Here is a 25,440-nt window from a genome sequence, read left to right on the forward strand (position 1 = left end):
CCCTCGAAGTTTTTTTGCCGAAAAGGTCCTGGTGAGCAAGTATGTGTTACAGGGCACGTTGTCATGATGCAGCAGCCAGTTCCCTTGACGCCAAGTTCGGGCCATCGTCACCACAAGTTTTCATGGAGGCGTCGCAAAATGTCACAGTAGTACACGGGATTCACTGTTTGGTTGGGTGGGACGAATTATTTGTGCACAATTCCCTTGGTATTAAAGAAAATGATGTTAAGGCTCTTCACCTGTCTTGTTTTTCTGGGTCTTTGAGAGCTCGGGCTCTTCCACTGGGATGATTATTGCTTTGTCTTTGGGTCATAACCGTAAATCCAGCTCTCATCGCTGGTGATAACCTGTGACAAGAAGGTTGGATCAGATGAGGTGTGACGAAGGTCCGTGCACACTTCAACACACTGTGCCTTCTGTTTGGCAGTCAAGATCCTTGGCACAAATTTAGCAGCGACACGATGTATTCATCAGTCAACATTTGTTGACATGTTCCAAAGCCAATACCCACTTCATCCACAAGGTCTCGAATGGTTTGAGATCAGTCCGCACAAACCAATTATTGAAGTTTGGCAACAATGTCTGGTCTTGTGGGGCTAAAGGGTCTTCCAGCGTGAGCACCATCTTCAACGTCTGTACGGCTGTCCCTCAACCGAGCATGCCACTCAAACACACGCGCACGGCTCATGCTCTGTCCCCCAAACAGTTGTTGAATCATTGCAAGGGTCTCCGAAGCACTTTTCCGAGATTTGCACAGAATTTGATACACACGCGCTGTTCTGTTTGCGGATCCATCGTAAAATTGCCATGGACATGAAACACGTCCTCCCAAGTGAATGCCACACTGCACACTGACTCATCAGATATGCAGCTCTCGCCACCTAGCGGTGCAGAGATCTACCAATCCTACTTTCCAGATGGCAGTACCAATACCGAAAATTTTGGATTCCACCTCGCAGCTATCACTTCGCATCTTTCCTGTTCCAGACACCATTGCTGTTAAGCCTCCATATGAGCTTAAATCTTTAACCTTGCCTTCACTGTCTTCTCACAAAATGTGCAAACGAGGAAGAATGTACTCGTTGACCCTTCTTGACACATTCACCCTCAGAATTTTAACTGAGATCTGCCTCACAATGCCTGACACTTCTCTTGCAGCACCAGCCATTGGAGTTGAACAAACATCTCCGTGACAATATCACACTTACTGCACGAATGTGTGATCAAATACGCTGCTCTTCTTTAGATCTTCTCTATTTCATCTATAAATCTTTTCTGGTAAGCGACCCAAACTCTTAAGCAATACTCAAGTATACAATGAGTGGAGGTTTTGTAAAATACCTCCACAGAGGGTGGACTACACTCCCTGAGGGTTCTTCCAATGTCTCTCAGTCTGGCATTTGCCTTACCTGTCATTAGCTTTATATCAGCATTCTACTTTAAATTGCTCTGTACACATTCACCAGACATTTAATGGGTGTGACCGCTTCCAGTGACCCTTCAGCAAATGTGTAACCAAACATATTGATGAAAGTATTCACAATGCATTAGAATTGTTTAAAAAATGCTAAACATCAAATAAAATAGTTGTTTTGTTTCTAGAAACTGAAAGTATTACTGATATGTATAATTTCTTTATTTAACAATTAGACATTTCAGTTCTCTGCATTAAATTTTAATTTCTTATCATGCAATTTGCAATATAAAGAATAACGATCATTAAAAAGTTATGATTCAAGGTTATTAATATTTTCATTTCATAATAAAAACAGAAAGGCAATAAAAACTAATAAAGAAACATCGGTACTAGCAACAAATGAACCAGTGACTTTCTCAAATACACGACTTACACGGTACGCATCCAGCTCCTGGATCCTCTGTCACATTGCTCAAACTGTTTAATACTTAACAATACTCAAAAATCTTCAAAGTGTGGTTTTTCAAATATTTTTGAGAAATGCATTCCACAGCCTTGGGAAACTAATCTCATAGCACTGACCTTCAAATCTTCCTCTTCCTCTTCATCTAACTGAAGAGAGTTAGTCCACAAAGTCAGCTTGTGAGACTAGAAATAGGGAATCACCTGCTCCTTCGAAGAAGAAGAAGAAGAAGAAGAAGATGATGATGATGGTGGTGGAGAAGGAAAGAAAGAAAGACGGATAGAAATTGCTCCTTAGAATCCAAAGGAACATTATATATATATAAAAAAACAAAGATGAGGTGACTTACCGAACGAAAGCGCTGGCAGGTCGATAGACACACAAACAAACACAAACATACACACAAAATTCAAGCTTTCGCAACAAACTGTTGCCTCATCAGGAAAGAGGGAAGGAGAGGGAAAGACGAAAGGATGTGGGTTTTAAGGGAGAGGGTAAGGAGTCATTCCAATCCCGGGAGCGGGAAGACTTACCTTAGGGGGAAAAAAGGACGGGTATACACTCGCGCGCACACACACACACACACACACACACACACACACACACACACACACACATATCCATCCTCACATATACAGACCATATATATATATATATATATATATATATATATATATATATATATATATATAGGGAGAGGATGACTCTTTATTCTAACACTACTGGCTGCAAAGGTAAGCTACAAAATAATAACTCCAATGCATTTTCGGAAGTTTTATCACAGTAATAAAAAGGTCCTTAAAAATTAGAATGTCACAGTCACATAGTTAAAGTTTAGGAAATGAACACAATGTCAGTTAGCATAAGACATTCTCTGTCTACAGGAAAGTTGTTGGCATACCACACTTACACCAATTGATGTAGCAACTGAATGGGTGAAAGACTGACTGTATCCATAATGTAAGATTTTTTGCAGAAAAACAGGAAAAATACAAAGAGTCTCGCCTCCTTCTGCAACAACTGAAGGGCACACACTCACATTAAGTCCATGGAATCAATCAGTTCGTCTACAACACTTAGTTGCTCAGGTGTCAGTGCATTTATCTCTCGATCCAACGGTTCAAGAATCAAGTCGTCACGAACGTCCTCTGCAAATGGTAGCTCTGTGTATATGAGATACTGTTAAAATTGAGAAGAAAAAAAAATGTTAACAGAAGAAAACAGAAATCTCATGTATCATATAAAATGTTGACATGGCAATTATACCATCACAAATTCATAAACAATATATACTTATGATCTGCATCAAAAGGAAAATTCACCAGAGAAAACTATAAAATTATGGAACAGGTTTTCTGGTAGGTAGCTATAAAATTATGTGACAGAATTGGTGCCCTTTTTTTAACCTGTCCCAAAATATCCCTCTCCCCCCCGCTGAAGAAAAAACCAATAGTTCTGGAGGCTTGGGTAGCTTCTTTCATCTTAATGTACGTCTAGGGGCAGTACGAACTCACTTAAGGTGAACACTTAGTTAACACGAACAAGATTTCACTCCCGGCACTGATATATGGCAGGACTCACATTATGCAAAAAATAACATTTTATAGAAGACACATTTATTTAATTAACAAGCAAGTTTAGAGGGAAGAAAATTTTACAACTAACAAATTTTGTACAGTTCTGGAAAAGTTAATGATAGTGTTTGCATATACATAAAATTTTTCATAGTTCATCAACTCCTGGAAGAAGAAAAACAGTTTTCTTTTTCAAAACTTGCTTTACACTCAAACTAGATCAGTGACACCTGAATAATAAATGCCTATTTTTTTACATTTAAGTTTTAAAATAATATTTCTTTTTTCTCTTCTACATATTTTCAGGGGACTTCACCCTCATAAATTCTCTGTGAGCTGTCCTGATCTTCATATTTCTCACCACTTGCAGAGAGTATGTCATTGTAGAAAGTCACTGCATCCTTAGTATTGGAAACACATTAGTTTCAATGCACCCTTCTTTTCTGCACTCATATTGTTTATCTTGGGAATAACTGCTGCATGTTTCATGCTCTGAATGAACGAATGTCCTTCTAAACATCATAACATACTTGCGATCTACAGAAATAAGTTGTTTTAGCACCACGCACAATCTCACCACTGGTTTGTCTGTAAGTTATTGCTCATGTATCCATCGGTTAGAAAGGCAAGGTAGATTCCAATATTTCATTAGAAATCCATCTGAATCTGTGGGAAAACCAGTCTCCTCCCCACACCAATACTTTCCCAAACTTCGTCAGAATATTCCTGTATTCACGAGGTGATATGATCTCTTCTTTATTCTGATATTTCTTCTCAACTCTATCTAATACATGATCCAGTGGTATGAAACTGTGTCCACAAATAAGAAAACAGTGGGTAAGTTCAGAGAACACTCTTATGCATTTCATAAAATGTGGCAGGACATAGAGCATTATAGAATTCTTGTTCTGGCTGTTGCTCGTCGAGCCTGAAAAAAAGCTAAAGTTTCAATCCTCTTGTTTTGATTCATGTATCACCACAGTCAGATTACTGAAGCATACCTGTTGTGTGTAAAAATACTTCTCCAGTAGAGAGGTTTGTCAGAGGTTCACTTCGTTGCATTTCATTGCATATTGAAGACAATTTTTACAGTGTCCTCAGAGTATTTGTTAATTTTACGCACTTCCTGGCACTCTTCATTTTTTGCTATCTCTATTTTTTCTGTCGGAGCTCCTTGCGCGTTGAATAGGTGTTATTGTGAGAGTAGCCAAAGCCAAGATTAAAATTCTTATAAAACACTGTCTTAAATTATGACACACAACAACTTTTATTACCCAGCTGTCTTTGTCTTTGCAAAAATTTTCCCACATTATATTTACATTTAACATTTGGGCAAATATGACCTACTTATTTTCCATCAGCTGTAATGAGATGCTCTACACTTACACTTCAAAATGTGCTGTTTCACTTCTTCGATCATAAATAGGTCAGCTTAAGTTGCTCTTGAGCCACATCTTTGTTCATGTCGTGCAGCGCTGAGCAATTCGGCCTATGCGATCCCACGATATAAGTGTTATTTTTTGAAATGTAGCAGTGCAAATTGGTATTTGGGAGCCATCTCTAAGTTTTATCTTATACCTGACAGACAGCCTGATACAACACATCTAGCTGGTGCTCAGATTTCCATGTATGACAGAAGCAATGCATCTTGCTTGCTGTATCTCCTGAAGAATATAGCGCTTTTCAAGGACTATAATACACTATGGGCTATAAGTTGCATCTTAATTTTTAACCAATTTTTTTTAAATAATATTTTTATTATTAGAATGCAAAGCCAGACTAAAAAATATTCTTAGTTAATAAAACTGAACTGACCTTTAAAACCCCTGAAAACTACCATCTGAACTTTCTTCTTCTTCCTCTTCATCGTTGTCCTCTTCATCTATAAGACAGTCTTCACTGCCATATTGAGTGTTATTTGTCCACACTTCTTGAAAGATTTAACAAAGTTGTCCTTTCTCACCCTAGACCACATCTGTTTTATCCACTGACACACTTGTTTGTGGGTTGTTTTAAAGCTCCTTTTGGCATGAATTCATCCATCATTCATTTGTTATATTCCTCTCTCACATACACTTTAACGGTTTATTTATTGTGACATCAAGTGGCTGCAATTGTGAAGTATGATAAGTCCTCCCAGAAATATAGAAAGCTCTACATATCCCTGTCTCAGTTTCTCTTTTGCAGAATTTTTTAAATGACTATTAAACTGATCTAGCACAAGAAGAGAACACTTATTCAATAAAGTACCTTTCCTTCTCTGCCATACACTACTAACCCACAAATTCATATCAGCCTTGTTCATCCCACCCTCGTCATGTATGTGAACAACAACACCTGGCGGTATTACAGAAAGTTTTGCCATTCTTTCTGCCCGAAAGTGATCACTGAATTAAGTTTAGTACCATCAGCACAACTTGAAAGGACAATAGTGTAGTTATTTTTTTATGTCCACTTGTTTTCATAGTTACAATTTTAGCACCTTTCATGGCACAGATCTGTTACTCGGTACATCAAATATCAGAGGAGTTTCGTCCATATTTGCTACTTGGCTTAGTTGCATACTGGTTTTCTTTCAATATTGAATAATAAAGCAATCGAAAGATAATATTCTCTCTTCATATTCTTGTGGTATGTTCTGAGATACTTTGGATTTGGTTCACATGCTTCATAAACCTGTAGCACCTATCAACTCCATCCTACAAGACTGTTAAAGTCCTACCGTAGCACTAGCATGTATCTGAGTCATTCTTGTATTAATTCCAATGCCACTTTGACAATGCCCTTGAATCAATTTCAATACATCACCATAATAGTTTGGCCATTTTGCATTCAGTCCTCTATTTGCACATTTAGTCTTTCTCATTTTTTTTTCAGTTCTTCTTTACTAGCCCGCTAATCGTGAATGGTTTTTTTCTGTGAGTGGCTGGCTGAAATGCTGCTCAGCAGGTCTGTTCCCATGTTGTTCTGCATATGCTATTACTTTAAATTTATAACACACACCACATGAATACCTTTTATTTTTTTTCCATTATGAAACTAGCTACTAACAAAAATATTGTACTGTTACTGATAACACAAATCACTTTCACTGACACTGTAGACTGCAACGCTGCATCATAGGCTAGACAGTGTTCTGGGTTTGTAATGATGGGGCAGGAGGAAGGCAGTGTTAGCAAGCTTGTGAATCGCCGCAACTCATGTTTGTCACATTAGTGCACTGCTGCTGGCAGTTGAATCCATTGTTGCCAGACAGAGAAAGGTCTCCTGCGGCATCAAATGTATGGCCATTTTTAAGACTGGCAGGAATTTTAAATCAAACGCTGCACATTTTTATATTAATTTCAAATATAAGATGCCCCTAAATTTTGGAGGCAATTTTTGAAGAAAAAGGTGTAGCTTACAATCCGTAAAATACGGTACCTCTAACATCTTTGGCAAACCAAGTAGCATCAAGCAAGTTTTGAAAAAAAACTCCTACATATGCATGAGGTGAGTTTTGCAGAAACAGGCTGTATTCTATGTTCTATAAGTGCAGAATAAAGCAAGTTTTGCTAAAGCCGGCTGCATCAGCTTGAAGAGGAAGATGAACAGTAGGTGTTAAAGAAAAAAAGCTATTTTATCATAAAAAGAGAGAAAGAGAGAAAGAGAGAGAGAGAGAGAGAGAGAGAGAGAGAGAGAGAGAGAGAATAAAGCGAGTTTTGTGAAAACGCTCCTCAATTCTGAACTGTTTTTAGTCCATTACATCATTAGATTTTTTTTTCATTTAACCCGAACTTTCAACTCCACCCCACTCTCACTGTTAAGAGCTGCGTAAGTAACAATTGCAACTCTGACAGCATGAATGATAAGCTATGATCTACAAGTTCAATTCTGTGTTGAAATAGGCATTTTTTTTGGGGGGGGGGGGGAGAATTGAGCAAGTGTGAGTAATGTTAAGTTGCCAGCAGTAAAAGAGGGGTCATGACTGATAGGAAGCAAGCATAGGTCTGCAAATAAAACTAAAAATCCTGAAGGAAGCAAACTGATGTGTACTGAAGAAAAGGACAACTGCCAGAAAGTATGAACTTGCCAAATCTGCATTATCCACGATACTTATGGATCGTAAAAAAATTCTTAATTCTGCTGTGTCAGTTTCCAAGTAACAGAGGACTTCACAGTGGTAAGTAGAAGATGTTGAAACTTTACATCTAGCACCAATGTACCTTTAAGTGGACATATAACTCAGTCAAAGGGAAACAAGATTGAACAAAATTTACACATGGAAGATTTCAGTTTTCAGCTCCTTGGCCACTTCAAAAGAGGGACACCAGAAGAGAGAGTACTGAGCCATACACTGAAAGGGCACCATATGCTGAGGCCTGCCTCCAGTTTGGCACAACATAGGCATACATAAAATGGACTACGTTACGCTTACACCATACGTCACTCAACTAGTCCTATCCATCTTCCATAGTAATGATTCCAATGTCACAGGGGGTTTCTGCCTGATGATACAAAAATAGTTCTCAAGTGAACATTCATCTGTCAACAGTGGTTATAAATGGACTAGAGACCAACTCAGGGTTTGATACAGCATCTGATCAATACCTGCTGCAGGTCACATTAGGTTTATGAACAGTGTCCTGAAACAACATCAGGACTTACTTACTGCCGTAACCAGCACAGCCCAACTGAACCACCACTAGTTAAGTTACCCATTGTTCACTGAATTCAGAAACAGATCAGTGGTCATGCTTAGAAGTGCGAATTAACTTTTAACAACACTGCCATGCCTCACCTTCATGCTAAAGTTCAACAGTGCAATGTATCATTTAACAAATTATTGTTGAGTGTTATTAATGCGTATCAAAAATTTCTGTCCAAACATAGTTCACCCTGTGATGACTGTTTAGCTGCTGTGCACTAGCAAGTACTTTTGGTGGTACGAGGTTCTCTTCCTGCCACAATTATGTTGGACGCCAAATGTATTTGCTGTAAAAAAAAGTTTGTTTTCCAAAGACAATGTAGTTGACATTGACTGTAGAAATTATTTAGAGGTATTTTCATTATTCCAATTTAGGCACTTCAGCCATTATCAAGTGGTACACTGCAAAGGACTGTGCTTTAGCACATGTCAGACTTCAAAAATGCCATCATTGTGTCTGAGCCCATTAACAATGTCACCATTTTTAACATAAATCCCTACAAACTACTGTTCTTGTACACCGTTTACATGAGAACAGTAATTATTTGGGATTTATGTTGGAGACTATAACATTGTTAACAGGCACCGACATGATGACGACGTGTACATGTTAGATGATTTTTAAAATCTGACACTAGCTAAAGCAGTTTTTTGTACTATACCCATTGATAATTACCTTAAGGTCTAAATTGCAATAGTAAAAATGGATAATTTCTATAATCAATGGCAACTATGATGTCGTTTAAAGAAGTTTTACATGACTGTGTGTGTGTGTGTGTGTGTGTGTGTGTGTGTGTGTGTGTGTGTTTGACCAACGAATCGTAAAATTAGTTGTGAAATATATATATATATAGATTAAGTATAAAATATCAAGAAATGTTAACCAGTACACATGAAAATTATGCAAAGAAGAAAAACAACACTACAAGCCAATGTGGAAAAAATTTAAAAATTAATTTTACAAAATATTTTACCTTTCAGCTTACCTCGAATCTGTTTTCAATCTTTGGGAAGAGTACACCCACATAGGGGTCAGAGTTACTCTGATACACTCTTCGAACAACAGCTACCATATCTAAATTCTGCATGGCTTGGATAACAGCAGAGAACGCAGAGCCAGCCTCCTAAGGATGGGGGATACAAAATTGAAAACAAATTGAAAAAAGATGCACATATGTGAGGATCTAGTGATAGAGAAGCATTGGACTTACTGTTCTGCCATTCTGGAGAGTGAAGTACAGGACACCATTGCCCATGAACAGGTACTGAGGCACATTTTTTGCTGCTGTGAAACACAACACAGTCAGTGACTTTGCTGGAGAACTGTACGACATTGCCTGTTCGTCCACCTCTGCAATAAAATGAGTAATGTAACCAAGTGGCAAATACGAGGAGTACAAATAAGTGCCAAGATATGGACACTCAAGACGTATTGTGTGTACAAAATTTGCAATAAAATGGGGCGCTGTAAGTTGTATATTCTATTAACTTCGGCAGCAAATATATCTTAAGAAAATTGTTTCCCCCTTATTAGTGTAGGTACTTATATGGTTAGTGCAATAACTCCATTTTTTCCCGACTCAATGGTCTGTTTCTTTGAAGTCAGCGTTTGAAATTTTACTGTAAGATGTAGTCTTATTTCTTGCGGATTCAGTTGCTGTGTTGTAATACTATGTTTTACACATATTGTAACTGTGATATTAAGTTCTCTTTAGTTTCCTGCTTCAACAATAGTAGTATATACTGTCAACAGTTTTCAACTCTGTTACACTCGCCTGTTAGAGAGCAAGACCTTGACAACAGTTTGAAACGAAAAGTTATCATCAAGAAATCTAAATTTTCTATCAAGCTTTTCTCTCACTATCAAATGAAACTAAATGGTTTCACAGATCTTTTCAAGTCCAAGATGCACATATGCAGACTGAAGCGATGAATGAAAATTTGTACTTACCCTGGGATTCGAACCAGGGTCTCAGACTCACTAGCCACATGTGCTAACCACTATGCCATCCTTGCACAGTGGCTTTGCAGAACTGCATGGACTACCCTAATATTAAACTTCCTGGCAGATTAAAACTGTATGCCCGACCGAGACTCGAACTCGGGACCTTTGCCTTTCGCGGGAAAGTGCTCTACCAACTGAGCTACCAAAGCACGACTCATGCCCGGTCCTCACAGCCTTACTTCTGCCAGTATCTCCTCTCCTACCTTCCAAACTTTACAGAAGCTCTCCTGCGAACCTTGCAGAACTAGCACTCCTGAAAGAAAGGATACTGCGGAGACATGGCTTAGCCACAGCCTGGGGGATGTTTCCAGAATGAGATCTCATTCTACCCTAATATTCCTCCCTCATCAATCCCAGTTCCCATTCACGTCTCAGCCTACTTGGTATTCTCCCTAAATTCGAACGGAACTGCAGAGCCTCTCCAACTCTACTGAAATACCACCTCAGTATCGTACGAAATGGGAGGTTCTCTGGAACCATAGAGTGTCATTTGATTAATATACCTGTGGTGTCACCGCCAGACACCACACTTGCTAGGTGGTAGCTTAAATCGGCCGCGGTCCACTAGTACATGTCGGACCCGCGTGTCGCCACTGTGTGATCGCAGACCGAGCGCCACCACAAGGCAGGTCTCGAGATACGATATAGCGCTCGCCCAGTTGTACGACGACTTTGCTAGCGACTACACTGACGAAGCCTTTCTCTCATTTGCCGAGAGACAGTTAGAATAGCCTTCAGCTAAGTCCATGGCTACGACCTAGCAAGGCGCCATTAGCCTTACATAGTTTGAAAGTTATCGTATGAAATGTCTCATCAAGAATGCTGTAAACAACAAAGGATAAATAAAAGTTAAGTATTCGAGGAGCTGCATACTTTTCTTATGAGAATTCACTACTTATCCTGTTCCAGAATTCACGCCCGTCTGCGTTAGATTTCGGCCTCCTCTATCTACAAGGTGTTGGCACATTTACCAACACATCAATACCTATGCTTCGGTTTCATGCAAGGTTACCTGTTATTTTCAATGCTGCGTTGGAGAGCCTCTGCAATGCTGTTTGAGTTTAGGGTACTTACCAAGTGGGCTGATGTGCGAATAGGAATATGGATTGAGGAGAGAGGCGTACTAGGATAGTCCGTACAGTTGTGCAAACTCACTGTGTCAGGGTGGCTGGAAGAAACTTCAACTGCTGCGTGCCACAGCTACGAAAGGTAGCTCAACTACTATCCTCTCCAATGGATTCTGTCTGCTCTGCAGAAAGTGCTGAGTATTCCACCGCTCATCCACTCAACTGTGTGTGGTGTGTTGGTGGCAGGTCTAAGGGCCCTTTACAAGGAAGTAAGGGACCAGAGACAACTCAATGCTTTGCGAAAAAACCTGCATAAATGTCCAGTCAGATCTTGATCAGATTTCAAAGTGATGCACAGATTTGTAGCTTGCTTAAATGTTCAAAAATGTGAAGTTGTGGACTTCACAAAATACAGAAAACATAACATCCTACAATTACATCACCAGTGTGAAATGAGTTGGAATCCTAATTTCCATTAATTTTGCAACCACAACTGCTGAGGTGTTAGCTGGTGCATTTTCATAATGGAAAAGGACTTTTTTCTTGCAGCTTGGTTTTCAAACATCCAGTAACGATGAATAATATGCACCTGTAATAGTTTTACCCTTTTCCAGATATTTGATGAGGATTATCCCTTGTGAATTCCAAAAGACAGTCGCCATAACCTTTCCGGACGAAGGAATGATCTTTACCTTCTTTGGTGCAGATTCTCCCTTGGTAACCCACTGTTTATATTGTTGTTGGTCTCAGGAGTATAGTAATGTATCCATGTTTCATCCACAGTGATGAAACAATGCTTAAAGTCCTGCAGATTCTTCCTGAACAGCTGCAAACCATCTTTGCAAAACTTCACACGACTCTGTTTTTGGTCAAGTGTGAGCAATCGCGGAACCCATCTTGTGGATAGCTTTCTCATGTCCAAATGTTTATGCAAAATATTATGTACCCATTCATTTGAGATGCCCACAGTACTAGCAATCTCACGCACCTTAACTCTTTTGTCATCCATCACCATATCGTGGATTTTATCAATGATTTCTGGAGCCATAACTTCCACAGGGCGTCCAGAATGTTCGACATCACTTGTGCCCATATGGCCACTCGGAAAATTTTGAAACCACTTATAAACTGTTCTAATCGAAGGTACAGAGTCACCATAATGTTTATCAAGCTTCTCTTTAGTCTCCTGAGGCATTTTGCGTTTCATAAAGTAATGTTTAATCACCACATGAAATTCTTTTTCGTCCATTTTTTGACAATCACTCAACTTCCTTGATTCACATGAATGCCATACACAAAGAAATAGACCAATATGTCTAAAACTTGGTGTGCGTTCTTTCCAAAGATGCTTCTAACTAAACATGACCGCAATACATGCTGGTGGTGCCATCTCTCGGATTTTGCATGGACTTTTCAAATGCCCCTCGTATCTGTGTTTGTGTTCATTTTGATTTTGCAAATTTTGTATGTCTACTTTAATCATCTAACAATCAATTGTGAAAATTACAGTTCTGTTAGTGATGGGCATGATAAGACATATTGTGAAACTTTACTAAATACCTTCTCTAAAATCTACCTAGTTTAGATAGTTTGGAACCAAACTCATGATGGAAATACATTGAATCTAATAGCAAGAAATAGACCTAACCTCCTGGAGGACATCCGCATCGAAACTGGTTATCAGTGTTTATGACATGGTTGTGGTAACAATTATTACCGAAGTACAAAAGGCAACTAAAACAAGCAAGAAGACAAATATGTTCAGAAAACTACATTTAAAAAAGCAGTAGTGTCATCCCTCAATGAGGAACTTGAAACTTACAGCATAGGGCAGGAACATGTGGAGGAACTATCACTCAAAATCGAAAGAATAATTGACCATGCACTAGACAGATATGTACCCAGTAGAACAGTTCATAATGGGAGGGACCTCCATGGTAAACAGTCACTGTAAAGACACTTCTAAAGAAACAGAGATTACTGCACAACAGGTGGCTCTGAGCACTATGGGACTTAACAGCTATGGTCATCAGTCCCCTAGAACTTAGAACTACTTAAACCTAACTAACCTAAGGACATCACACAACACCCAGTCATCACGAGGCAGAGAAAATTCCTGACCCCGCTGGGAATCAAACCCGGGCGTGGGAAGCGAGAACGCTACTGCACGACCACGAGCTGCGGACGCACAACAGGTGTAAAACAAAGTGTAGGCTATAGATAAATAGACGCCGAATGAAACGTGTTTGGCTGTCAAGAGGGCAGTGCATTAATCCTTCAATGACTGCCATAACAGAGTACTGTCAAATGATCTTTCACAAAACCCAAAAACATTCTGGTTCTATGTAAAGGCTGTTAGTGGCACCAAAATTTAGTGTCCAGTCACTAGCGAATAGAACAGGAACTGAAACTGAGGAAACCAAAATAAAAGCTGAAATGATTAACTCTCTTTTCAAATGTTCCTTTACAAAGGAAAACCCAGAACTGCCCCAATTTAATACTCATACTACTGAAAATATGAGTGAAATCATCAGTATTGGCATCAGTGGTGTTGACAAACAGTTGAAATCATTAAAATTGAACAATGCTTCTGGACCCAATGGAATCTATATCAGATTCTACATTGAATTTGCAGCTGGGTTAGCCTCTCTTCTAATTGTAATCTACTGTATATCCCTCAAACAAAAAAACTGTGCACAGTAGTTGAAAGGAAATACAGGAACACATGTGTGCAGGAAGAGTAGTAAAAGTGATCCACAAAACTATCGTCCAATAACTTTGACACTAATTTGTCACAGAATCTTAGAGCACATTCTGAGGTATCTTGAACAGAAAGACCTTCTTCATGCCCACCAGCATGCATTCCTCGACAAAGGTGAAACCCAACACATACTTTTCTCACAGGACATACTAAAACTTCAGACCAACACTACCAGGTAGATGCAGTGTTTCTTGATTTCTGAAAAGTATTTGACACAGTACCACACCAACGCTTATTGTCAAAAGACTGATCATATGGTGTATCAAGTGACTGGATTGAGGACTTCTTGCAGGGAGGACACAGCATGTTATCCTGGATGGAGAGTCACTGTCAGATGTAGGAGTAACTTCAGGGTGCCCCAGGGAAGTGTGTTGGGAGTCTTGCTGTTCATGTTGTATATTAATAACCTTGCAGAAAATATTAATAGTAACCTCAGACTTTTTGCAGATGAGGCATTTATCTATAGTGAAGTACAGTTTGAAAAAAGCTGCAATCAATATTCAGCCAGATACTGAAAATATTTCAAAGTGGTGCAAAGATTGGCAACTTGCTTTAAATGTTCAGAAATGTAAAATTATGCACTTCACAAAACAGAAAAACATAGTATTCTATGAATATAACATCATCAATGAGTCACAGCTGGAATTGACCAACTCATACAAATACATGGGTGTAAAACTTTGTGAGGATGCGAAATGGAATGATCATATAGGCTCAGTTGCAGGGTAAAGCAGATGGTACTCTTCCGTTTATTAGTAGAATACTCCTCATTATCAGTTATCTGCTATATTAGCAGGTCCTTTGCCTCTCCATTTTCTGTGATCCTTTGCTTCCTTCTTAAGGCTGCTGTATGTTGTACTGTCCATCATGTCATCTAGTATCTGGAATCTCTTCCTTCCTCGCTTCCTTTTCCCTTCTACATAACCTTCTAAAACTGTTTTTATGAGTCCGTCATTCTTTCTTAACATATTTCCAATCCAATCTTTCTTCCTCATAGTCCATGTTTCAGTGACATATAGAAGAACACTCCATATAAGACATTTTATGAGTAGAATACTGGAGAAGTGCAATTAGTCTACAAAAGAGACTGCTTACGAATCACTCGCGCTACTCATTCTAGAATATTATTCAAGTAATAGGACTAACAGGGGATAATGAATGTATACACAGAAGGGCAGCACAAATGATCACAGGTATGTTTGACCCGTGGCAGCGCATCATTGAGATGTTGAAATAACTGATCTGGCAGGCTCTTGAAGGTAGCCATGAAGTGTTCCGAGAAAGTCTACTAACAAAGTTTCAAGAACTGAGTTTAAATGATGACTCTAGGAATACAACAACACCCTATGTACCACTCGCATTGGGAAGATGAGGATAAAATTAGAATAATCATAGCACACACAGAGGCATTCAAACCATTCTTCCCCATGTTCCATACGTGAATGGAAAAGGAAGAAACCCTAATAATTGGTACAATGGGATGTAACCTCTGCCATGCATCTTGCAGTGGTATGCAAAGTATGGATATGGGTGTACATTAATCACTTACAACTTGGTAAAACCATCATGATGAAGTACTACGTTGAACTTCTCGACAAACTGAAGCAACAACTGGCCTCCAATTGTTGATGAAAGCTGATAAAAGGAATCTTGTTTCTGGACGACAATGACCCCCTTCACAGGGTGTCCATCACACAGCAAAAACTGGCAGTTCTGCACTCTGAAAACCTCAAAGATCCACCCGATAAACCTGATATGGCCCCTCAGACTACTGTTTCCACACCTCAAGAAACAGCTGATGGGAAGGTGAACACTGAGGAAGCCAGAAAGGCTGTGGATGAGAGGTTTGCAGCATAAGCAAAAAATTAATTTTAGATAGGCTAAGAAGTTGGGGCAAAGATACCATTAATGTCCAAGTTCAAGGGGGAATATGATCACTAATTATATTAATAAATTATTTCAAACCCATAACAGCATTTTTTCTTTATAAAACTAAGGACTTTTCAGCATCCGCTCGTAGTGTGGTGGCTGTGTTCAAGTGGAACAACATGCTTTTGTTGTGCGCAGAATGGATAATACATGAACATTATTGTTTTTTCTTAAACCATGTTCAAATCAGCTCATACATATGAAGCTGTGGCCCCACAAAACTAGACAGAACAAATCAAGGCAAGTATAAATATCTTGACAGGAGTTGCGGATTTGGAAATCTATTGATGGGGCTTATCTCTTTCATCAAACAAATGAAGCATAGATAGATTGCACCACGTTTCTAGCATAATGGCATCTCAGTTTGCATATCACCAATAATACACAGTTTCCCCACTCGCAATGTTAGGATCCCGCCCCCTCCTGTCCCATATTCTCTCCCCTTACAATCCTCTTTCCTCTTTCCTAGTCACTTATCTCCCCTCCCCTCCCCCCCTCCCCCCACAAGAAGAAAGATCAACTATAATGACCACTCAGAAACAGTTAATGGGTCGTATGAATAAAATGGAGAATATACTTTGTACTAAAAGTATCGGTGAGCATTCACAGGTTCGCACGAATAAAGTGAGTCGGTGTAAATACTTCATCAGAGAATGTTCTCAGCATGAGTAAAAGTGTGGGGAAGTAAATCAAAACAAAAAATATTCTCCATTTCATATGAATAAAACTAGAGGGGCTTCTCACAAATGGAGAACATTCTCCATTTTTTGAAGTCAGCTCTGTAGCATACTTTGAGCTGAGTAAGTTATTTTGAGGTTAAGTTTTACTGAGATTTTTAGTAAAACTGGCAGGATTTATAATGCCTGGAAGGCAAAAACAGACATATGTAGCTCAAAGAAATAGTGAAGAGAGAAACTGTAGAAATTTATATGGGTTTAACAATAAAACATTATTTGCCTGGTGAAATTTCTCCCTGAAAATCATGAAAGAAGAGGGACAATCTTCCAAACGAAGTGAAAATTAAAACATTTTTGTTGCTGGTTACCAGAATCAAGTTTTCAGACTGATGTACACGAAAACTTAGATATACACCAGACAACTATGTCAGTCACGTGTTAATCATCACGTTTTCTCACCGCATAAATCTTATATTTTGTTATATCTAAAAAGAAAGATGATGAAACTTACCAAACAAAAGCGCTGGCAGGTCGATAGACACACAAACAAACACAAACATACACACAAAATTCTAGCTTTCGCAACCAATGGTTGCCTCGTCAGGAAAGAGGGAAGGAGAAGGAAAGACAAAAAGATATGGGTTTTAAGGGAGAGGGTAAGGAGTCATTCCAATCCCGGGAGCGGAAAGACTTACCTTAGGGGGAAAAAAGGACAGGTATACACTCGCACACACACACATATCCATCCACACATACACAGACACAAGCAGACATTTGTAAAGGCAAAGAGTTTGGGCATTTTTTGGGCAGAGATGTCAGTCGGGGCGGATGTACAGAGGCAAAGATGAAGTTGAAAGACAGGTGAGGATATTTTGTTATGTTGGAAATGGCTATGCACAGCAGAGAAATTAATATCTGGGTTATTAAAAACTTGGCGATCTGTTTCTCATAACGAACCACACGGGCAACTGCATACGTACTTGACATGCAAGTGGAACATTATGTGTTGCATTTAACTAAAATTATCTCGTGTTAGAAGAAACTGACAGAGTTAAGGTTTCAAGTAGATGAAAAGTCATGTAATTTTAAGATTTTGTTTATATAATGTGTTCACCTAACTTCAGCAGTAAAAAAGTTTACTGGCTGTTGAAAATTCGGTTACATTGCAAGAAAATGCATTTTTTCAAGCTGTCTGTAATTGTCTCAAATAATTTGTTGCCACACTTAAAAGTAAAATTGAAATGTAATGCAACTCTTCCAGAACACACAGATGCCAGCTCCATATTTTTAACACTGAACAGTTTGCCTGTTTTAGAGGGTTGAATGACATGTAACATTACACATGTTCTGTGCTGGACACAGCAGACAACATACACAAAGAACCTTCTCAAGAAGGAGGGGAGGTCGTGAGAATGTTCTCTTCTTTATTCATACGACCCAATGCTCGCAGTGCAATACTGACAGAAGACAGATGGCAAGAGGCAGTAAAGTGAAACATGCAAGAAAAACTCCAATTTATTGCAACTGTCTCAAGCCCTTAAGAATCAAACTGTCAAAAACAGGGTATGTAGTGTTTTTCTGATATTTGAACATTTCTTGATATATACACACAGGACAAGTAGGCTCAGTCCTATGGTACCAAGAAGGAAAGGGGCTGTGCCTGAGCCATTTCTCTGCGATTTCCTTTCTCTGAGGAGTGACAGTCCTGTAACATGTTCAGGAGAGCTGCTGTGAAGTTTGGAAGGTAGGGAAAGAAGTACTGGCAGTAGTGCAGCTGCGAGGGCAGGTTGAGCATTAGCAACCAGAAGGCACTGGTCCCATATTCGAATGCCAGTGCAGTACACAATTTCAATCTGCCAAGAAGTATCAAATCAGCACACACTCTGCTGTATCCAAAGCCAGTCCCGACTGCACATTCACTGAGTTACTTTCACATTGTAAGCCAACATTATGCACAGACATCATGTTTGTCAGTCCGATTGTGCATTCAAAGAGTATAATTACTATACTAGTGAGTGAGTGATGAGTTATAGTACAGTGCAGTCAAACCTATGTAATTAATCATTAATATATGCTCTGAGCAGCAGCAATACACAGTCACTAGTGTACAGTTTCAATTGGACATTTGTTGAGCATGGACCACGCCACTTGTTCACGTAATTTAAATTCATCATAGTCATGCAAGTTTACTAACTGATATTATTACTAGTGTGAGTTTACTAAATAGGTCATCATCAGTGTACACAGTGAAAATAAAATAGCAAAATATGAGAATCTCCTTTGATGATGTGTGTTGTGTTGGCAGAAGAGCCAACACCGTGTTACTAGTGGAGGCCGAAATGCACGCATTTCAGCTCACGCAGGCTGGCGTGAGGAGGGAAGAACTATACTGACGTGAGGTCTGGAACATGACAAGTAATTAGAATTCAGAAAGCAGACGTAATTAGTTTGATACTAAACTTTAATCCATTAATGATGAACGTAGCTCTTGACGGTACATGAGTCACAATATTATCTGTTCAGAATACAGTCTTGAAGTAGTAACTGAATATGGCGCCTTGCTAGGTCGTAGCAAATGATGTAGCTGAAGGCTATGCTAAACTGTCGTCTCGGCAAATGAGAGCGTATTTTGTCAGTGAACCATCGCTAGCAAAGTCGGCTGTACAACTGGGGCGAGTGCTAGGAAGTCTCTCTAGACCTGCCGTGTGGCGGCGCTCGGTCTGCAATCACTGATAGTGGTGACACGTGGGTCCGATGTATACTAACGGACCGCGGCCGATTTAAAGGCTACCACCTAGCAAGTGTGGTGTCTGGCGGTGACACCACAATGTGTAAAGCTATTTAAAATTTATTCATAGCATCAAGCAACAATTAACTGATTACCATGAGGTGAAGATGATTTATGAAGCACCTGCCTGACAGATCAGTGAACTTACTTGGCCAGTCAAAGGAATGAAAATTTAATGAAGTATGAACAATGCATTGTAAATAACTTGTAAGACTGCCGCAAGTGGATGAGATGTGTCTCGAGAACATGCCACATTAAATAAGTGTCAATCAGCAGTAATTGAAGTAACCACTTTCTCCAAACAAACCAGTTACAAACGACAGAGACAAATATAACGTCAATAATCACGTATTCATCAAAACTATTAAAAATGGCTGCAAAAATGAATGCTCAAAGTGTTTCAATATTCCGGTTACAACTTTAGTCAAAAACAAAAATTGTGTGTTACCCTACCACTTGTGGGCACAATGGTTGCTCCAAGAAAGTAGGCAGAACACACATCTTTTTCATCGACTGCTTCTCCTGTAGCCATGTTGTCTTCATCATCGGCATCGGGATTCAAGAAGTAACTCGTTTCTCGCACAATCATCGCACTATTGCTGTCTCTGTCCCAAGTGGGAAATGTGTCCTCAGAAATCTAGTCAAGAGAAATAACAAATGCTAAAAGTGAATGATAACAACATTAATGACTTACGAGTAAGAAAAAATGAGCAAACTCAACCCTGCAAGTTAATGTAGATTTTTAGGAACTCCCAGACCAAATAACTGACAAGTCACATTACAAAAACATTAGCAATCAACAGAGTCAATGTAAATATGAATTCAACAGAGGGGAACAAAATTTGGTTTGTCATTTAACACTTGTTAAGGACAGGAGCACTTTTTGAGAACAAATACCGCTTTTTGAGAACAAATACAGTTGAACATTTTCATACTAAATAATTTGTGGACAGTACAATTGAATGCATTGTTCTCTCTCAACGACTACAGAAAAATCACAATCACTGATCACATATACCAGCACAGATACAAATTTAACAGTATCCATAACAGCCTTACAACACGTCACATGAAAACTAAAGGGATGAAACTAGATCTGTTGCAAAAAAAAAACTAGTTTTGGATAAAGTAAAATTTTATGTAAACAATAACTGTTTATTAAATTAGAGAAATGATTTCCATATAAAAAAAAATGAACAAACCAAAAGTACGGGAGACCTGGCAGATGTTTTGTGTTAAAGCTACCTCTTAGTGTGTTCAAATGCAATTGACAATTGCACACTTATTGGATTCCTTTAACTTACAAACTTACGATGACAGGGTATATATGGGGATAAGGAAAAAAAATTCCTGGATTATTCCTGGATTTTTCCTAAATATCCCAATTAAAAAATATGATTTTTCCCAGGCGAAAATACACTTTTTCCGTGCTAAGTGACAGTAGGTTTTCTGTAGATTTTTCCCTCGGAACTGCAAAACTTATCAATCTCTTGAATGGTTAACATTTTATACACTGGCACAGAACTTCCCAGAAATTTTTTTTTGGAAAGACCTTTGATGTGCAGCAACATAAACGCTGCATATTTTCGTATTACGAAAGTATAAATTCGAACTGCAACGAACACAGCGCTTTAGTTTCCGGAGCATTGAAATCGAGATTGAGGTGTCCTTTTGTAAACCAGTTGTATCTCATGCCACGTGATCTCACCAGCCAATGACAGCAGAGCATAGGACACGTGTTATAGTCAGCCAATAGCAAGATCACTGTTACGAAGTGTGAACACACAAAGAGGAAAAGTTAACGCTTTACATTAATATACATGATATAGCTACAAGAAAAGCTAAGGTTTCACATATAAAATTGGTCTCTAAGATTAAAAAGCTACAAAAGAAGCTAAGCTTTCACATGTAATATTGATCTTTTCTTGTGTGTGTTATACTTTGAGATACATCACATCAATGTGCCAGTAAATTTAAAATTATGACATAAATGTCTGGTCTTCTGGGCTCGAAATTCTTTTAAGTGGCTGGTCCTCAAAGTGTTCAGTTTTAAACGCTCTAAATGGCTCTGAGCACTATGGGACTTAACATCTGAGGTCATCAGTCCCCTAGAACTTAGAGCTACTTAAACCTAACTAACCTAAGGACATCACATACATCCATGCCCAATTCAGGATTTGAACCTGCGACCGTAGCGGTCGCGCAGTACCAGACTGAAGCGCGGGAAGCAGGAGAAGGTACTGCTCACACGCAAGTCAACTGAGCATGTGCATGAGGCCGCTGGCAAATGGTCAAACAAATCTAATGTGAACAGTTGTGACGTCACGCTCATAGCTAAAGCCTAGTTTACACAACGACACTAGGTTGCAAGCAACTGCGCTACTGGCCACTGCACATGCGCGCTGCGCATTTGCGCAACTCATTGGCGAAACTAAACACTTCTGGCACGTTCCAACTTTGGCGACACTAGTTGCATGAGTTTTGGGGTTACGTGTGTTTGTAGAGTGTACACACACTGAAATATGAAGCGGGGAGCGGAGAATAATGTTCGCTTTTTGGATATCTATGCTTTGCATAGGTGTTTGTGGGATTTCACTAATGCTGATTAGAACAATAAGCAACAAATGGTTCAAATGGCTCTAAGCACTATGGGACTTAACATCTAAGGTCATCAGTCCCCTAGACTTAGAACTACTTAAACCTAACTAACCTAAGGACAGCACACACATCCATGTCCAGGGCAGGATTGGAACCTGCGACTGTAGCAGCAGCACGGTTCCAGACTGAAGCGCCTAGAACTGCTTAACCACAACGGCCGGCAAAAATAAGCAACATATTGCTGCTGCTGAGACCATCATGTGCAATCATAACACAGATGGTTTGACAATACCTGAGCTGCAGGGCAAAATTTATTGAGTTAAGAGCACATATACAACTGAATTAAGAAAAATAGAGGGAAGTGTAATTATAGCTGTGGCAATGCTCCCGTCTACAAGACTAAAATCCCATTGTTCGAGTTGGCCAACTCTTTGTTAAGGAATATTGTTGACAGGAGGGAAGGCTATACAAATTTCAGAAGCTGCATTCTTTATTCAAAACATCGCTGCACAGCTCCCCACTCACATATGTTAGAATTTTGAAACATTGCCAGTGTACAGAGCTATCTTCAGGAGAGAAGTTTGCAAACCATTCTCTTCTTAATGCAGCCTGCTTCAAATAATTATTGTTGCTAATATTAATAATTATTGGTGTTAATGAAAAAGCATCATCACCAACTAAAACCATACCTTATAGCATGCCGAGTGTTCTCGATTGTAATGCACGCAATATGATATGTAAATTCAGTTCTGGTGACAGTGCTTCATGCATTATAGTACCTTTATTCCTTATTGCATAATTAACTCTATTTAGAAGAAATGGGAACAGTTCTGGTGACATTCTAAGACAATTAAAAGAACTTCTTGGATCTTCTGTTATAAATTATTTCAGCAAGGATGCTGAGCAACCGAGCTGACGTCTTTTTTTCATCGAGTCACGAATCGAAACACGTTTCTTATTTTTTTCTTATGCAGTAATTCCACGCAACAAGCTTTAATTCCATCACAACTAGTGCAACATGCAGCTGCCAAAACTTTCATTTCAGACATGACTCAGGTACCCACAAAACGACAAAACTGAACTGTATACTGGTGTCGCCGTGTCTACAGTCATATGTGAAACCACATGCGTGCAACTCATCCACGCAACGAGTGGTGCAACCCAATGTCGTCGTGTAAACTAGGCTTAAGGCTCCTATAGGACCTCTACTCATAGCGAGCAGTTTATTTGTACGAAGTATTACATAGTCTTTGCCCTATGGCCTTTGACATATTTCTGCTGTTTGCAGACGCTTGTGCGTGCACGGTGTTTTGTTGTTGTAAATGGCGCATCTCCTTTGCCACTGAAGTTTTATTTTTTTTCCCTCTTGTTTATATTTTATTGCTGCAGTATCATTCTCCAGTAGCAGGATAGAGTAAAATTCTTTGCTAGAGAATTAGTTCTTACCAGTCAAAACTAAAAAAATTTAACTGAAAGCTAAAACAATGAAAAATTCCCGGAATTCCAAAAAATTTTCAGGTTTTACCCGGTTTTCTCCCGGATGAAAAAATTCTTGGGTTTTTCCCAGATTTTCTGGTTGTCCTAGGTCGTATACACCGTGGATGAATTTTTTTTTTAGCAATTTTGAAAGTCACAGAACACTATTTTTTCCGTCATATTACCAGATACTACTGATGTAATTATAAAGAGTATCTTCTCCACTCCAGCTATCTGTATTATGTAAATATTTATTACTAAAAATATAAGAAATTGCATTTTTATAAGTTTTTACGAATTATTTACTTGAAAACCTCCATCTGAAAACTTTTGAGAAATACACAAAATACTGTTTGGTTAATGTGTTAGTAGACAGTGCTAACACAGTGGGCAATATTTTTCTGTGTAAAGTATTAAAAAATTTTCAACATTCTGAATTTTTCACAACACTGAATTTCTAGTGTAAAATACGCATACTGGCAACACTATTTCCTGTGCTCTTCTGTTTATAACAAACAAGTGAGAACTTGCACATAAACCATTCTGCATTGTGTTTTATGTTTGGTTTGAACTTTTTGTTAGATACAGTGTCAGTGAGGAAATACAATAGTGAAAGAGAGAGATGTGTGGGCTATGAAAAAAAGACATAAGTAGATGGTATACAAGAAAAGTGAAAAACACTTCACAGTTGTTTGAAATCTGTCAGAGGTACTGCAGAAATATCTTGGTCCTCAAATAATGGTATTAGCACCACATCCATAGTGCAGGATATTTTCAGCAACAGGGCATGGAAAAAGTGTGTGTGATGGGGTAGGCCGTCTCTGTAAACATCTTTCAACAAGATTTAATCTCCAGCACGAAGCTGTTGATGCAAAGAGTGGCCTGCCGTTAAGCCTGTGGTAGGAATTCAATCAAGTCACTACTGGGTTGCATCTCGGAGTGGCACATACATTGCAAGAATGGTTCGCCACAAAATGCAGCCTGTTACTGTGTGTGAAATGCAGAGATCACAGTATACATTACAAGACTTCATAGCGAGCCACTTCATTTCTTGTGTGTACGACAATCAGTGGTTGGTGGGACAGATAATAAATGTCCTTTAGGACACCTCATGATCCTGATAATGCTTTCAAATGGCCATCATCAAAAGATCAGTGTGCATTGTTCTCATTTCCCAAGTACTGCTCTTGTTGGATCATCCTTGTCCATGTGCAAATCTAGCTCGGCTATACACGTTCGATGAGAAGCAGATGAGAGAGGAGGGACGGGGGGGAGGGGGGAGGGGGATGGGGGGGGGGGGGGAGACCACAAACTCTTTTTGACAGTGCAGTGTTGATAGTTACACTGTAGGCAATTTCAATTCATGGAAATTAATGAAGAAGTAAAATCATGACAGAAGACAATAATAATTTGTAAATAATGTTATAAAAAGAAAAATGGGTGTAAATATTCAATATGACACTTTTGTTATAAAATGCTTATGAGCAGAATTATGAATTGCTTTCCCATTCACATATAATGTTATTTAAACAGCCAAAAGCAGAATGATTTCATTTAATAATGAAGAAGTACTGAATAGAATTGGAGAGACAAGAAATTGGTGGTACAACTTGACTAAAAGAAGGAATTGGTTGATAGGGTACATTTTGAGACATCAAGGGATTACCAATCCAGTACTGGAGGGAAGTGGGGAGGGGGGAAGGGTAAAAATCGTACAGGGATACCAAGATATGAATACAGCAAGCAGATTCTGAAAGATGTAGGTCGAAGTAGTTATTTGGAGATGAAGAGACTTGCACAGGATACAGTAGCTTGGAGAGTTGCACGAAACCAGTCTTTTGGACTGAAGACCTCAACAACAATATACAAACCACAATCTGTGACGGGAACTGGATGCTTTCCTTTACACATTTTCTGAATGTGCCTCACTCACAGCTTCAACATGAAGCAAAATAGACAATATTAAATGAATATTGTGAATATGCACTAGTTCTCATA

The 25,440-nt window shown here is 39.0% G+C and overlaps 1 protein-coding gene across 1 annotated transcript in view; it reads right to left on the reverse strand.

Moving 5' to 3' along the window:
• The window catches only part of LOC124716926 (X-ray repair cross-complementing protein 5-like), a 132,283-nt gene that overhangs the window by 47,435 nt on the left and 59,408 nt on the right, over nt 1-25,440 (reverse strand). The window contains exons 5-8 of the mRNA XM_047243504.1: nt 19,822-20,005; nt 9,353-9,492; nt 9,128-9,265; nt 2,920-3,059 (exon numbers count right to left, since the gene is read on the reverse strand). Of these exons, the coding sequence (XP_047099460.1) occupies nt 2,920-3,059; nt 9,128-9,265; nt 9,353-9,492; nt 19,822-20,005 (602 nt within the window). The remainder of the gene's footprint in view (nt 1-2,919; nt 3,060-9,127; nt 9,266-9,352; nt 9,493-19,821; nt 20,006-25,440) is intronic.

The sequence above is a fragment of the Schistocerca piceifrons genome, chromosome 9 (genome assembly GCF_021461385.2).
Source record: "Schistocerca piceifrons isolate TAMUIC-IGC-003096 chromosome 9, iqSchPice1.1, whole genome shotgun sequence".
Taxonomy (NCBI): domain Eukaryota; kingdom Metazoa; phylum Arthropoda; class Insecta; order Orthoptera; family Acrididae; genus Schistocerca; species Schistocerca piceifrons.